At 40.5% G+C, this 16666-nt stretch overlaps 2 protein-coding genes and 1 pseudogene across 5 annotated transcripts in view; 1 reads left to right on the forward strand and 2 right to left on the reverse strand.

Moving 5' to 3' along the window:
* The window catches only part of TFEC (transcription factor EC), a 662156-nt gene that overhangs the window by 516644 nt on the left and 128846 nt on the right, over positions 1-16666 (reverse strand). The gene's annotated exons all lie outside the window — the stretch shown is intronic.
* Positions 1824-2718, reverse strand: LOC309810396 (mitochondrial carrier homolog 2-like; annotated as a pseudogene). The gene has a single exon. The product of its transcript is annotated as a mitochondrial carrier homolog 2-like (transcript).
* Positions 11224-16666, forward strand: part of CAV1 (caveolin 1) — a 33643-nt gene continuing 28200 nt past the window's right edge. The window contains exons 1-2 of one of the 2 annotated variants that reach the window (XM_082631608.1): positions 11224-11330; positions 12759-12923. In XM_082631608.1, the coding sequence (XP_082487734.1) occupies positions 11301-11330; positions 12759-12923 (195 nt within the window). In that variant the 5' untranslated portion in view covers positions 11224-11300. Of the gene's footprint in view, positions 11331-11957; positions 12034-12758; positions 12924-16666 lie in introns of those variants that run through there. The other variant, XM_082631607.1, reaches the window with a different exon arrangement.

A 16666-nucleotide genomic window follows, 5' to 3' on the forward strand; every position in this document is an offset into this window, starting at 1 on the left:
CTTCCCTCCCTCTTTCTCCTCCTCTCTGCTCTCATCCAGTCCAGTGAACTGAATATTTTATATGGTTTTGAAGGGTGAAGGCTTACAATGTTTTGCTGTGAGACAAAGAAAAACTCAGTGGATCACACAATATGATCTTGATTTCTTTAGAACTCTGTCTTAAATGATCTAACAAAGTTTAATATTCTTTCTGATTGAAACTTTGCAAATAGTGCACCAAAATAAAGAAATCACCAAATGAACATGTCTGCAAAAACAAACATTTTTTACATACATATTTTCTCACAAAGCACTTGTGGTAAACTAGTCAATATCAAAATAGGGAGCCATATGGAAAATGAGAAGTCATGACACTGGAATATATAGAAAGCATAAGATACAAGCAAGCCTTCCTTCCCAGTTTAGATATGACTGTGTTGAGGCAGTCACAGAAATAGCACACATTATTTAGGGTTAGGTAATATAAACTAAATGAAATCACAGAGTATCTAGCATATTCTACCAATTTCATGGTAGCCTCCGTGTGCAGGGGCCATGAAGAGGGCGGAAGGGGTGGGGGAGGGCCATGATCAAAGCATTGGAAATAAAACATCAAAAAAACTTTTTTATCATATAGAAAAAACAAGTGAGTAATCAACTGAATTATTTATGTACATTTTATTTAGACAAGAGGAAGATCTTATGATGATTATAAATTTGAAAATAGACCCCTGAAAAAGAGCCAGAGTTGTTATTATTTATTCTAAAGGTGAGTAAAGGGCCACATAAAAGATGAAAAATATTGTACAAAGAATGATTTTATTAAAACTATTTTTTTTCTGAGAGAGAGAAAGACTAAGTGGGGTCATCTTAAGTGATAATTTTATTAGAGTAGGCACACGCAAAAAGAATTGTGATCCTAAATATATTGAACAAGAGGAAATGGCAAAAAAGATCATAAACTATTTTTCATGTTAGAACTTTTGGAATGATGAGACAGATCAGATGCAGGCAGTCTCTATGCTGCATGATGAACTAGGGATTCATGTAAAGATTTCCATGATTTCATGATTCTTAGAGTTGAAGAAATATTCAGAATTGGAAAGGAAAATCCTCCCAGTCTTAAAATCTTCAATGAAGTTGGCCCAGCATGACACGCTTCTAGTGCAGGGTGGGTTTGGGCTACTTTGAAGCCCTCCCTAAGGCCAGTGCTGCCTCAGCTCTTGCCACAGCCAACACGTTTTGGGTGTGGCTAATGGGAGAATTTAATGCAGCTCAACTCCTTTCATAGCAAACAAACAAACAAACAAAGCAAAAAAAAAACCAAAACAACCCAACAACAACAAAAACCCATCCTGGCTGCTGTCCAGTTTGTAATTCTTGATTTCACATTCCAAGAAGATTTCAGTTTACAGAAATGGAAAGAACTGCCAGTTCCCTGCAAACAACTTGGCCAACTTAGCCTGTAGGGTTTCCCCTTAAATGGTGCTTCCTTCAATTTCCTTCAAATATTTCTTTAATAGTATGTTACTTCTTTTTCGGAGTTGGGATTCCCTGTAAGTCAAACAGGCTGCCTTACTACTGCTCTTCCTATGATGATGTACAAGTTCTGTTATGCATGTATTTGTGGAGGTTTTTCTCCATTTGTGGTTCTTATATATGAGGATTTTTTGTTTTGCTTTGTTTTTTAGTTTATTTGCTGACATAACTTCTGCCTTTTTTTCATTTTCCCAAGACTGAATGATTATTTAATAAAAAGCACTCCACACTGTATAGAAACCAACACTCTCTCCCATAATTCTGTGTATATGGGACTACAGAAATGTCACTGTCCCTGTCCCACATCTTCAAATTGACATTCTCAGGTCACAATAATAAGTCTTCCTAAAGGGAAACTTCTGGAAAAACAAACTATTTCCTCGGCTCATACTTCCCTCTTTTTGTAGCAGGCACCAGCCATCTATCCAAGAAGTATATATTGGGGAGTAAGGAGGGCATCCATCAGCAAGCCCACAGCTGTTGACAGCCATAAGATCAGAGACGAGCACAAAGGGATAGGTCAACATACTGGCAAAAAATCCTGTGACAGCTAGGGAATAACTCATTTCATTCATGGGGGAAACCCCACCGTTTGGTGCAAGGACATTGATGAGGTAGGCCACTGAGTTACAGAGCCACAAAGAAATGATGTCACCTAGGAGGCGAGGAATAACACCCACAAAAATCCTAGTATGCCCTCTTCCTGATAGATAGTTACTATGGAGTCATGAAGCCCATGGTACTTGGATTCTCTGCCAATGAATTGTACCACAGATCTCAGGGTGCTCACGTGAAAGGGTTGAGTGATGAGAGCAGCAGCAGAAGAAGCCATCATCTCTCCAGTTGTCTCCTTGATAACTCGGTCAGAGATGAAACTTCTTTCTGCACATTTCCAAATCATGACTCCTCAACCTTGTCACACTACTGGTAATGTTGTAAAACTTTACCATGGACCACAGTTCCTAGGACCCCTGAACACAGTCTTGGAGTTAAGCCTGTGAACAACCCACGCTTCCCATGGATGTTTGCAATGTGCTGAGCCTAACAAAAAAGACCAGGAAGCTGACATACTTGCCACCCCAAAATATACTGTCCAACTGTTGGAGGAAGAGGCTTATATCCCACCTTCACATACAAGAGTGGCTGGGACAGGATGGTGAGACGAGAGCCCAGGAGCACCTGACTGGCCACGTCTGCCATGATGGCACCCACTGAGGGACATACAGACTGAGCCACCAAGCAACATAGCCGGTCCGGGATCATGTGCCAGGGCCACGGGGTTCACTGGCCCACCCTCGTGCACACACACTCACTCCCTACCCAGCTTCTGCCTAACACCTCCCTAACACCTTCAGAGAATAAGCATTTTCAAGTTTCCCCTAGAATGCTGCTTTTCAAAGTTTAATATGCATACGAATAACCTGGCGATCTTGTTAAAATGCAGATTCTGATTCAATAAATCTGGGATTGGACCTGAGATTCTGGTTTATAACAAGCTCCCAGCTGATGCTGCTGGTGATGCTGCAGGGGCCTTTGGGTAGCAAGGCCCTAGTAATTAGCTTGAGTAAGACATGGAGAGAGGTGAAGATGAAGTAGCTAAAGACAGAGAATAGAAGAAACTGAAAGAGAGATTATTTGACCCTCTGAAAAGATTCTAGGGCTTACCTGGTGGCGCAGTGGTTAAGAATCTGCCTGCCAATTCAGGGGACGCTGGTTCGAGCCCTCGTCCGGGAAGATCCCACATGCCCCAGAGCCACAACTACTGAACCCCCCGGGCCTAGAGCCCGTGCTCCTCAGCAAGAGAAGCCACCGCAATGAGAAGCCCGTGCACGGTAACGAAGACCCAACACAATCAAAAAAGAAAAAAGAAAAAAAAAGATTCTACAGTCTGTCCCATAACTATAATCCCCCATACTAGCTTTAAAACACATTTACATTCCCTCTGAAGTAAGTTGAACTGATTGACAGCAAAGCCAGCAGTGCCGAATTAAACCCATCCTCCAGTATGTACAAAAGCTGATGTTACAGACCAAAATTTTCCCTGGAATTGGTTAAAAAAAAAAAAAAAACCTTCAATATACTCAATATATAATTATACGAAAGTAAAGTTCTCTATAAAGACCAGACCACTTAATAAATGGTCAATATGAACTGATATATACTTTTTGAAGAGTGAAATATTTTATAATTAAGCATTGTTGCCTCAAAGGGAGTGGTTGTAGACATAAATTTCCCCCAGGTAAAAGCAACTCCTGGTAAATAGTTTATTTACTAGGGAAAGGGCCAAAAGGAAAGAGAGTTTCCTTTGTTAAATAATAGAGCTCTGACAAAGCCAGATGGGTTAGTTACAAAACAAAGGGCTTTTGTAAAGGACTCCTCCCAAATATTTACACTAACTTAAGAAAAATATGAAAGTTTTACAGTGTATATCTCCTTATAATTTCACGGTAGTATTCAGGGACTACTACCATTTTTATTCTTTATCACTTCATTAAAATAGAATTTTTTAATTAATTATTTGTTAAAATAAAATATGTGATGTTCTAAATTTAGATTTACTTGTAGGCTGTTCAAACACTCTACTAGTATACTATAAAATGCCATTTATCTCAGATATAGATTATATTACATTATATATTATATTACATTTTGTTGTCCTATTAGGTTTTCTGATAGTCACACTTTGAATAAGATTTATGGAGTTTCCATATTTATAAAGGGTGATCAGAATTTTGTTTCACTTGAATAGGAGGAAATGTAGTCATTGTCCACATATCTAAAATTCTAATTCTCTCAACTAGATGTAATGTAGCAATCTGGCTCACCACTTGACACCAATTTTTCTGAAAAATTGCTATATGCCTAAGCCTCATATTAAACATTTTCAATCTTGGATTAGTTAGGACTGTAATTAGCATTACTTTTATTATTTATATAAATCTACCTAGATAAAAACAAAATGAGCCAAATATTGATATTTTTACCTCTCTTTTCACACTTTCTGAACATATTATTCCTTGATTATATCAGTGTTTGGATTAAGACTTCCTCTCTCTAATAAATGTTGGAACAATTATTTTGGTAGAGCTATTATCCAGTTATTAAAATAGTCAAGGTAGGTAGATCCCCCAATTTCACAGCAGTTAGTTTGATTTCTTATATGGTATCATGATGAAACGAGGAACTGAACCTGGAATTTTAGCACAAATAAGAAAGAACTCAATGTGATTTATGTTTGCTTACATTTAGCATTTTCTCAATATTTAGATTTACTTGTATGCTGACAAATCAGATTGTATAATGATTTTGTTTTTAATGTAATTTATGGGGAAAAAACTCAAGGAAAAATTTACAGATAAAAGAAAAAGGAAGTCTGTAAATTTTGAATACCTAGAGACAAAATTTCACGCATTTTCAAAGAAAAATCACAAGTTTCATCATATTGAGTTCTAAATCTGGAACAATAATAATGACGATGACAATAAGATGGCCTAATTTTTGAAAGTAAGGTAGACTGTCAGCTGCTTTGAAAATCATATTCTGCTTAAAGCCAAGAGAATGTATTTTGTAACCTGCTGGGCCCCTTGATCTGAGGCCCTCTGTCAAGCATCGTATTTGAGAATCCTCATATAGAAAATTTGCATTTAATGTAAGATTAAAAGATTTAGTTATTGTTGTTACCAACTGTTTAATAGAAAGATTTTTAAAACATATGTAAAGCTTTCTGAGAATGAAATAAAAGATAGCAAAGGGTATATCACAGAAATTAGATTAAAACTTGAAAAATTGAAAGCCAGTCGCTAACGACCACACACAGGTGACGTAGATTTGGGCTTCTCACATCTTGCTGCATTCACACCCTCACCTTGGCCTCATCTTGGTGGGATTTACTTGTCAGTCCCTTGACTTTGGGCTGAGTCATATGACTTGCCTTGGCCAAGAGAACAGGACAGATGTGTCAGTATGTCATTTCCAAGTGTAGGCTTCTAGAAGTCTTGCATATTTTATCTTGTCTCTTGTGCCTCTGCTACTCCTTGGAGCATGAGAAGAACCTGCCCTAACTAGCTTGCTGGTCCAAGGAGGGTGAGAGACACATGGAGCAGAGCCAGCACAGGCCTGCCGTGGGAAGCAGAGCTGCCCCAGCCACCCCAGCCTAGACCAGCTGAGCCCCAGCTAAGCCAACCCATAAATCTGTGAAAATAAATGGTTGTTCTTTAGAACCACTGAGCTTTGTAGTACTTTATTTGTGCTGAATTATTGTAGCAATAATTGATACACCCTAAAATTCAATTTTAAAATATGTGTTAGATATATGATGACAAAGAAAGAACCAGTTCACTGCATCTTTTGCTTTTAATTAGCTGTTGTGAATTCAGACATAGTCATCTGTACTGATTTAGCACTTACAACTATATTTTTACCAATTTTAGTTAGGACACAGACAAGAATTGTACTTTTCTACACAAGATTCCTACTCAAAACTTTTCCCAAGAATTAAACTTATTTCAATAATACTGAATAACCAGTCAGATTGATTTGGTCTTGAATAACAAAGATTTGACAGGAAAATTATATAGTAAACTGATACAGTAAAAGCTAAAGGCTAAAGATATTATTCCACCATCAATATTTTGAGCTAATTAGAAGGATAGAAGCCTTAATATAAGGCTATCAATGAAATATAAATGTTGGCAGAAGTTCTAAAGTTATATATTTGGAATTTGAATTTGAGGGTTTGTTATAATTCAGAAAGACCAGATAGACCTTATATGTCACCAGCAAAATCTTACCAGGATTATGTTTTCTTCCAGTTTATTGAGATATAATTGATATACAGCACTACATAAGTTTAAGGTATATAGCATGATGATACATACATCATGAAATGATTATCCCAATAAATTCAGTGAACATTCATCATTTACTATATATATAAAATTAAAGAAATAGGAAAAAAAGGTTTTTCCTTGTGATGAGAACTCAAGATTTACTCTTTTAACAATTTTCATATATAACATAGAGCAGCGTTAATTATGTGTATCATTCACACATTACATCTCTATTACTCTTATAACTGGAAGTTTGTACCTTTTGACTAGCTTCATCTAATTCCCCCTCCAAGGGAAAGAGGAAAACTAGTGAATGATGACACTTTTGAAATGCTTACTGATGTTCTTTTCTGGATGCCTATGGAGCCTTCCCCTACCTCACCTCCCACCATACCTAGGGAAGGATTATTACAACGAAAAAGCAGAGATAAAGCTTCTCTTGATTCCAAAAGCCTTGGTCCTGGGGGAATTCAGGGCATTAAAGAAATTGAGTGATATATGAGCAAGGCTTCCTGTTCAAGGGAGACGAAATTAGGAAAATAAGCAAAGTAATTTTTGACACACGTGCATCCCTAGCATGAACCCAGATAAAAGAGGATCTGAGAGCAGAGGTACTTGTGCCTCTTGCTTCTGAGTAGGGCCTGTAGAGATAGCAACCCTCTAGAGTTCCTCTGCACGGTGGTAGGGCATTAATTCTGTTCTCTACACCACATTTACCATAGGAGGCTCCGTGATGCTGCATCAGGCCTGCCCACCCAGATTCATCAGACTTGCACAGAGCCCCAAGAAAAGGACAGAAGTAGCAAAAGGTGTCTCTAGCCCTAAGGGTCATATTGAATCAGCATGAGGACATTATAGCAGCATCCTGAACGGACAAATGACAGACAGGATATGTACCTATCAGCAGATCCAAGATGTACAACTAAGGAAGAGACTCTCCTCCACAGACCCACCCTGAGACTCCTTGGCAATAAGCCCCTGGAACTTAGATGCAATACAACCTTAACAAGATGGAAGAAACTAGGACTTGACTGAGGTGAAGTTTCTGCCACCTGAAGGAATGGGGTTTGTAAAAGAAATTAAGTCCAGTTATTAACAAAAGAGAAAGTTATACCTCACAGGAGACCAGAATAATATCTATGTTTTCCACTTTAAAAATCTGAAGTGAACCAGGCAAAACAAAATTATTTGATCAGGCTTATGGTTAGTGTTCATTATACTATTTGGTATATCTTAGATGGCTGAACTATTTTACAATAAAAATACTATAAAAGAAAATACATTTATTCCAATCCTGAATCTGTGGACTGAAATTTATCTCCTTAACCCTAGCATCTGTTTTGATTTAGGCAGTATTCTCAGTGGTTTAAATGCATCACCTCATTGAATGTTCACAGCACCCCTCTTGGGTAGACGTCAATTATATTTTTCATTTTACAAATAAAGTAAAGTTAATTTAAAGAAACAGTATAAAAAGAATACTTTTTCAGCCATCTTGATCAGATTTTTAAGATGTAGAAATAGTTGTCCTTTTTTTTTTTTTAAAGAAAATAAATAGAAAAAAAATCATTTAAGAGAGTCAAAATGGAAAGACCAATGAATTCCTCAAACTGAGGAAGATTCCAGTGAGGCCTTCAAACCAGAACAGGGATAGGAAGGGACTGGGTGATGAGGCAAAGTCTTCTTCTAGAAAGCCATTTCTTTCCATGTATAAAATGGAAGGTATGCAAGAAGGTATGGCAGGTATGGGAAGAAGGCCTGAATGGGATCTGGGGTATGGGGGTGAATAGGGGAAGGTATGAGAGGTGGTGAGGGTGAAAACAGGGTAAATACTCAGCTGAAACACAGATTGTAAAAATATTGCCATTTATGTACTTGCGTATAAATAGTCACTGCTCTAAAATGTACTCCCTCCCCTCTTGTCCTCCCAAGGGCCCCCAACTCCCAATAAGCCAGCAGCTAGCCAGCAGGACACTAAGGCACAGCTCCAGAGCTGTGACTCAAGACTAGAATGACTGCTTGGTGGCTCTGCCATACTATTTATAAAATTGTTTTTATATCACACCTAGTGATAATTCTTATTATAATCCAAGCTACACACACTTTTTTGAACTCATCAACAAAGGCACATTTGGGCAGTATCAAGCTTCTGAGTGTTGAGAAAGCTTGGAAAGATGACTGCTTTTTTAAACCTTCATATATGGTCAAACCTTAGACTCCTAATCTTGGAGTGGGAATGAAATGAAGCCAGCTGAGAGTATGAAGAGGACCTAGAGTGGAAGGGATGGGAAGAGGAAGCTGTGCTCAGGGGTTAGGGGGCCTAGAGAAAGAGATAAGAGAACACAAAAGGCAACAAACTTCACAGTATTGCCACAGCCGTCCTCATTACACTACTTAAGAATCCCACACCTAGTAAGTTGTTAACAGGTGCTATAGTTATTTATGAATTTTAAAATGTTTCATTGCCCCACAAAACTCCTTAAGAACACATCATTTTCATGTATTTAAACTTCAGTTTCCTTATTTCGAAGATGGCTGGTTTGATGATCTGTGTCCTTTCAGCTCTCTATATAGTAACATATAATGCATGAGCTGACCTTTAAGGCTGCTTCCTAAAAAAAAAAAAAAAAAGTAGAGGGCAAATGAGTTGCCATTTACCCATTTTTTTTTTTTTTTTTAGTAAATGATTTGGAGAAGTTATTAACTTGCCTCTAAGCCTAAAGTTATCTCTGTGGGTATCAAAGAAAAAATATATATCTTTTTACATCATCTATTCATTTCAAATCTCTGCTAACAGTGTTCTACTTCATCTTTTCTTTGTATCTCGTAAAGTTGGATGGAGCCAATTATCCCAATCAGCTATTATAACCAGAATATGATCTGTTTCTCTTTGGTGTCAGCTTCTTGTTGGGGCAGGTTAATGAAGAGTTTGTGGTTTTTCTTCTCATTAGGAATTCATTTTGGCATTGACAATGCTTCACTGATCATTATGATTCGATGTGCTGTGCTGACTTTGGGGTGGACTTCCCCAGGGAGGCTGCTTTCCCTCCTTTGAGTGCTAGTTAAGCATTCACTCACGGGCCTCCCCACAAAGTCCATTCCTTGCTGGAATGCAGGACATGCTCTCTCCCTGTTCCTGTTGACTTTTTTCACAGTCAAGATTACTCATTGCAGCTGAAGACTGAATAACAAAAGATGGGAAACAGCTTCCACATTTTTCCATAGAACAAAACTCAACTGCTTTGCAGCCAACATTTTTATGAAGGAGGAGTTAGAGGAATAGCAATCTTTTCGCAATCATTAGAGGTAGACTAGGCACTACACAACACACTGACCCTGACACCTCCTTTTTCTAGAATATCATGTTTGTTAACATGTAATCTGTTCAAAGCATTTAGAAATGCAATTTGGCAGAAGTAAAATTAAGAAGACCCAACTTTGGGAAGATCTTTAATATTCTAATGATGACTAGTCAGCACAATTAAAGTCATGCCAACATTTGTGACATTTTCTCTGCCATCTAGTTGAAATTGATCTTTTCTCCAAAAACTGTATGGCCTTTCTGCTATCAACAACAACAAAAACCCGTGCTTTGTCATTCTCTTTTATGTTTATGTCTTCTCTCCACCTTGATAATCAACTCTAGGAGTTCCATCCTCTATTTCCCTTTCTCCTCCTCCTTTTGTGTCCATCCCCATTTTCCCTCTTCTAGACTGCCAGTATTTTTAATGTATCCTGTGCCCTTTCAGGTAAAGTCCCAGCTTTTTCATTTCAAATCATAATTTGACTTTCGATCGCATGTGGAATGTAATGCAAAATGTCCTTTCCGTTTTTGGATAGTGAATTTCCTTATTATTTCCCCAAAGTAAAATGACTGATTATTGCTCAATTCATCTTGTGCCACTTTATAATAAGGTAAAGAAAACCCCGATTTAGGAACAGATAAAATATTTTCATTGCTAACAACTTTTTTTAAAATTCTAACCAATTACTAGAAAAACTAAGCCTCCTCTAACTCACAGCCAAGCACTTAAAAAAAAAAAAAAAGAATCTTCTCTGGTAAACTTGAAACTCCAATTAAATATTTGTACAATTGTAAATATTTTATGTATTTTGTAAATATGGCATCACCTGTTTCTTTTGTTCCAGGGGAAAACAGTAATAAATTAATAGAAGAGTTAAACATTTTTATTTCTTATTTCAAAGCATTTGAGAGACATTTCAGAAGCGGTTGGTAAACGTTAAATTCTGCATGCCTGTTTCTCCAAGTTTCCATCCACACAGACTAGATGTAAACCAGTGTCACCAAAAGCACATCACACACGCACCCACACAGATTCCTTCTTTGTGTTTAGATGTGAAATGCACCTAAAGGTTCCGGGTCATTTTTCATCCCTTCCTCTGTGAAACAGGGAGATAGTTGTGTCTTAAGCAGCGAAGGAACGTGGGCGATGAGAAGAAAAGGCTTAGAACAGGGCAGAATTCTTTCTGAAGTTCGGTTGCCCATACTGGGCATCTCTGCAGGCACTCGACTTCCTCCACTCCCCACCCCTGCTAGGATGATGCACTGCGAAAACATTAGCTCCCCCGCCCGGACGCCTCTCAGTGGCTTAGAGTTGGAAAAATGTTGCCCCAGGTTTAAAATATCTGCCCAAGCAGCCCAGCCAGTGAAAATGCTTTCTCACTGCTCTTTATTCCCTGCGAGCGCTCCCCGCCCTCTGCTGCCAAAACCTTGGGGATGTGCCTAGACCCGGCGCAGCACACATCCCGGCCAACCGCGAGCAGAACAAACCCTTGGCGGAGAGCCAGGAGGCTCCCTCCCAGCCACCGCCCACCCCCCCCACCCCCCGCCAGAGCCTCCCCCCCCCCCTACAATACAAGATCTTCCTTCCTCAGTTCCCTTAAATCACAGCCCAGGGAAATCTCAGAGCCTTCATCCAGCCACGGGCCAGAATGTCGGGGGGCAAATACGTAGACTCAGAGGTAGGCTCGGGTGGGTGTGCTCCGGGATCGCGGCGCGCAAGAAGTGCTTCTTCTGCTATCTCCCACTCCAAATACTCCGACTGCTTTGCTTGCCTCAGCCCTCTCTCGACGTCGGAGCACTCCTCTCCCTGGCATTGCTGAGGAATGGGTCTGGGCGGGGAGGTGAAGAGGAGGCAGGAATGTTTTATGTTTTCCTGTTAGGAAGGGGGCCAAGGGAGCCCCTAAGCTAGAGGATCGCGGAAAAGGGGGTCGTCGGGGTCCTCAAGTTGGGTCTGCCAGACCGAGGGTGCGTTTCTGAATGGCTCAGGGGCACTGCCTTATTGCGGAACCCCCACGGTCCGGCCCCAGTCTGCTGGGAGGCAGAGAGCCAGAGCAGAGGGTGGGAGCTCATTCACTCGCAGTCTTGGGGACAGTCCCCCCGACTCCCCGCCAGGCGCCTGAACCGGCTGGCCGGGGCGACAGCGCGCGTCTTGTTTGCACTTTCCAAAGCTCTTGGGCCACCTCAAGAACTCTTCCTGCATCTCGGCGCCTGGCAGGGGTGTTTGGAGAGGAGCGGCCCTCCCCTCCCCCTAACTACCACTCCCCACCCCCGGCCCTTCCAACCACCTCCCGGCGCTCGGTCTCCACCTGGGTGTGGAGACCTCGTTTTCCCAAACTCAGCCGCCGTTCAGCTACCGGCCGGCAGCCTGGGAGTGACCTGAGGGTGGGCCGGGGTGTTGTGCAGATTAGATACCGTTCTAGAGAGTTTAGGAGGGTCTAACACTTGGCTCGATCCAAAGATGGGGGATGCGGGATTGTGAGCACCAGGGGAGTGGTGGGAGCTGCGCAGGAACAGAGACTCCAAAGGGAGGGTGGGGGACGCGGACAGGTGCGAAGGATACTCGGCTAGGAAGGAACGAAAACGGGGACACTCCATGGGTCGGGGGGGTTCCAGCTGGGTCTTAAGGATGAAGCTAGAAGGGATTATGGAGGGAAGGGAAATGGAGGCCAGGGACGGGAACAGGTGAAGAGCTCGGGTAGAGGGTGGCGTGGCGGAGAGAGGGGCTGGAGAAAAGTCGGAAGTCTGGTCCTCTCCCCTGCGGGGGTCTCCGCGGGGTGCCGCGGGCAGGGCTTGCGCAGGGCTGAGGCCGGGGCGGATCTTACGGCGGGGTCTGCCCTGACCCCTGGCGGTGGCGGGCGGGGGAGGCAGGAGCTCCCTGCCTGGTACCGAGGGGTGTGGTGTCCTCTCCTCGATCCTCTTAAAAAGCTTGCGGCTCCAAGGAGTTTACTGTGCGCGGAGCCACCGCTTCCGAAGCGGTTAGTTCGATTTTGAGCGTCGAGGTTTGCCGCGCTACTAGGCTGACTTTTCTGATCGCCGGTTTTTCTTTTTGAAATTTTCTTCCCACCGCCGGTGCCACCCTCCCCCTCCTGGCCGTCCGCCCTCCGCAGGGACATCTCTACACTGTTCCCATCCGGGAACAGGGCAACATCTACAAGCCCAACAACAAGGCCATGGCAGAAGAGATGAACGAGAAGCAAGTGTACGACGCGCACACCAAGGAGATCGACCTGGTCAACCGCGACCCCAAGCATCTCAACGACGACGTGGTCAAGGTAAGGTGAGGTGGCCAGCAAGGAAGGGATGTGCCCCGAGAAGACGCTGAGAGGGCCGGGACAGCTCTCCTCTGGCCAGCAGCCTGTGTATCTTTCCCTGTCTTTGCCACACACTCACCATTTTCTGGGCTTGATGTAAGGGAACTCCCGCGGTCGTCAGAAATGTCACATCTCCCTCCCCACTCCTGCCGGTTAGTTCATCTGGAACTTAGCTAACTTGAGTTTTGTAGGAGTTCATTTAACTGCACCCTTCTCCTGGCAAATGAACCTCTGGATCTCAGCAAGAAACAGCCCCGCACTCCTTGAGAGGGTGAGATGTTTGCGCTGCAGGTCACCCTTTTTCCGTTTTCAGGTTGAAAGTCTAAGTGAAGGGTGGCGCACCACTGTATATAGAATTAAGCAGTGAGATCGTTTGGTAAGGTCTTGTGCCAAAGGTGACAACCGGAATACTAAGTGAGCAGGTTCCCTCAGCTAAAATTAAGATAACCTGAAGTGATTTTCTTAAAAATAACAAAGTAGGTAGAAATGCTTCTGACTAAAGATGAAATATATATATGTGTGTGTGTATATATATGTATATATACACACACACATATATATACAGAATAGAATCAAATATTTAATATTTATATGAAGGGTATTTAACTGGAGAAACATGGCGCTTGTTGTACACAGCTATGCATATTTACACAACCAAAATAATATGTGCCTTTTGATTTCTCCTATAGACCTCTAGTTAGGTGTGGAAAGTTGCTTCTTTAGTGACTGCTTGGGTAAGCCTTCCCTGAGCTAATGGGATGTTCAGGTTGGAGTTCCTTTTCATACTTTAAGGATGTGCTTGGTAAGATTAAAAATAGGTTAACTGAATGGGTATTGGCTAAACTTAGATCTGACTGGGTGGTCACTTTTTGATTATGATTATGTTACTCAACTTTGACCCTCTGAACAAATCTCATCAGAGGAATTTGTTGCTTAAACCCATCTTGATTGGGAAATCATAGGCCTGAGCCATCCTTGGCAGAGGGTTTTCTTTCAGGAAGGGGGATGACCAAGGAAATTCCTGGCCTGGAAGATTAAAGTGTGAAGACCCCCAGAGCAGCCAATGGGGTGGATGAGCAGTTTCCACCCACCCAGCCTCCTATCCAGGATGGCAGGGGCCATAGTTCAGAGACTGTTCACATTTATAAATAATATATTTCAAAAAGGGGAACAATTTAATCTGCAACTAGAAGGAAAATGTAACTGTCAAAATTGACTCTCTTGGCTTGCTGGTGGAGGAAAAAGGAAAATTGGAGCCTTAGCAGGCTTTTCTACTAGCCAGATTATGGAATATTTAAAAGCAGCAGCAATAACAAAAATAGCTTATAAACTGGAAATTAGAATTGCTAAAAACTATTTACTAAAAACATTGCCTTAAAGGAGGAAAGGGCATTTTTGCTTGTTTCCCTTCTCATGTAGCTTTGGACAAGAAGGAAAAGTGCCAGGAAAAGATGCAGATTTCAGAAGGGCCTAGCTTCATTAGAGCCTCCCTGTTGTTCCACTGCAGTGTTGAGTGGGATTCCTGAAGCAAGTGAACCTCCCAGGATGAGTCAGAGAAGCCAGCAGTGTAGATGTGGGTCTCCACACATAGCATGACTAAGTTGAGAAAGAAAGGCCCCACTGGGAAAAGAGAATTCAACACAAATGGAAAAAAGGCATAAAAGACTTAGTGGAAATAGTTCACAAAATAGCATTTCAAAGAGCAAGTGTGGAGATCCTCATATTAAAGAAATTAAAAGGAAGAGTTAGAAAAAGCTTCTGCTGGCCTAGAGAAAGCAAACCCCACCCACTTGCTCAAAGAACTGTGAGCAAAACAAGACAATCAGACAGAAAAAATCTACCTCGAGAAGAATTTGGTAGGCCCGCTTACTCAGATGTCTTGCTTAAAGAGACCTTCAGAGAATGCCCTGCAAAGAGAGATGCAAAGAGTATATCTGCCAGTAGGGCCAGGAAAGGGGGCCTACACCCAGTGGAGACTCCTATTTTATAATTTTTTTTCTTTGAATCCAAGCACAAATCTAATGATAGAAACAGTGATGATCCTCTCCATGTTACCGAGACAGTAAATAATAAATTTCTCTAAATTTTACTTTTGATTACATAGACTTCTTAAAATAATAAAGACACCCAAAGCTTCACTCTTAATGCATGGTAGCTTAAAACTTCACATGATAATAAAGAAACGGTGGCCAACTGAATCTACTGTTAGAGTTACCAAATCAGGTAAGAAAAGGTCTGTTCTAAAAGCAAGCAGCTCTGTAAAAGCTGCCAATTCTGTCCGATTCTATAGTCACTAGCCACTTTTGGCTATTTCAATTTAAATTCCAAGTAATTAACATTAAATACAATTTAAAATACAGTCTTCGGTCACACTAGCTACATTTTGAGTTCTCAACACTTAAGGCTAGTAGCTACCATATTGGACAGCACAGATTTAGAACACTTCCACCTTCATGGAAATTACTACTGGACAGCATTGGACTAGAGTGCTCATTCTCTATATATTAAAAATGTCCCCATACCAAGTTCAGAAACTTATAAATGGAGAAGAAATGAAACACTGATGTACAGTGTGAGGAGCAGCATAGTGTATCTGCACAGTATCCTTTTAGTCCCATAAAACAGCTATTTAGGGTAGGGAAGAAAACTCAGAAGATGGATGTGCTGTGAATTTATACTTCAAGAAGGTAGAGTATTATCACCTATTCCACTAGTGATAGTGACATAAATTAGACTGAACAATTTAGTTCCAATAAAGTTGGTTTCTTATTTCACTAAAGGTTTGCTACACCATATTATGAGATGTCTGTATAGACATTTATTGAAAAAAAGAGTAAGTTATGAACGCTTTTTAAAATTTCTTCTAATTAAAATGGTCATACCTTCAGACTGTCCATTCTCCCTCTGAGATTTCTATGTTTTCTTATGCTCACATTTCATTCATATGTTTATTATGTACTATTTTGATTTTCTAATAAAGAAAATGGCTTCAAATTTATGATTCTGATATCACATTAGCCATCAATCAATTTGTTAAACTCATCATACGCTAGACTAGACACTGTGCTACATACTACAAAGTGTAATTCCTAAAATAAGTCCTAGAAATCACAAAGATTAGAGTTAGTGAAGACAAGATGCATACAGATTAAAAATACACACACACACATACATACATACACACACACACACACACAATATCACAACAGTAAGTCACTTCCAAATGCTATCTAATTGGTCCTTTTTTTATTTGCTAAGAAACATATAACTAGATTTTTAAGTTTCATTAATCCATGTTACTTATTCTCTCTCACATATGGGTTTGATTTTTCACTTTCTTTTTCAACTGGCATGCTTTTTTATGCAGTCTCTATTGTAAGGTTTCTCATTATAATTTTGGAAATATACCAAATATATACTATAATAAATCAAAAGTAAGTAGTATTGAATATTGCATAATAAAAAGTTTATTTAAAAGTGAATCATTAATTATCTTGATCTTGGTAATCATTTACAATATGGATGTATATCAAGTCATCATGTTGTACACTTTAAATATTATATTTGTAATTATTCCTCAATAAAGTTTTTTTGAAAGTGAATGGTACTGATATTAAGTGTTAGGGAGACCCTACTTGGATAGGGCATTAGGGTGAGAGAAGGATGCATTATAGATAGTTTAATGGAGAAGGGCATGAAGGAGG

This window comes from Mesoplodon mirus (assembly GCF_964341445.2).
Source record: "Mesoplodon mirus genome assembly, chromosome: 9".
In the NCBI taxonomy this organism is placed as follows: domain Eukaryota; kingdom Metazoa; phylum Chordata; class Mammalia; order Artiodactyla; family Ziphiidae; genus Mesoplodon; species Mesoplodon mirus.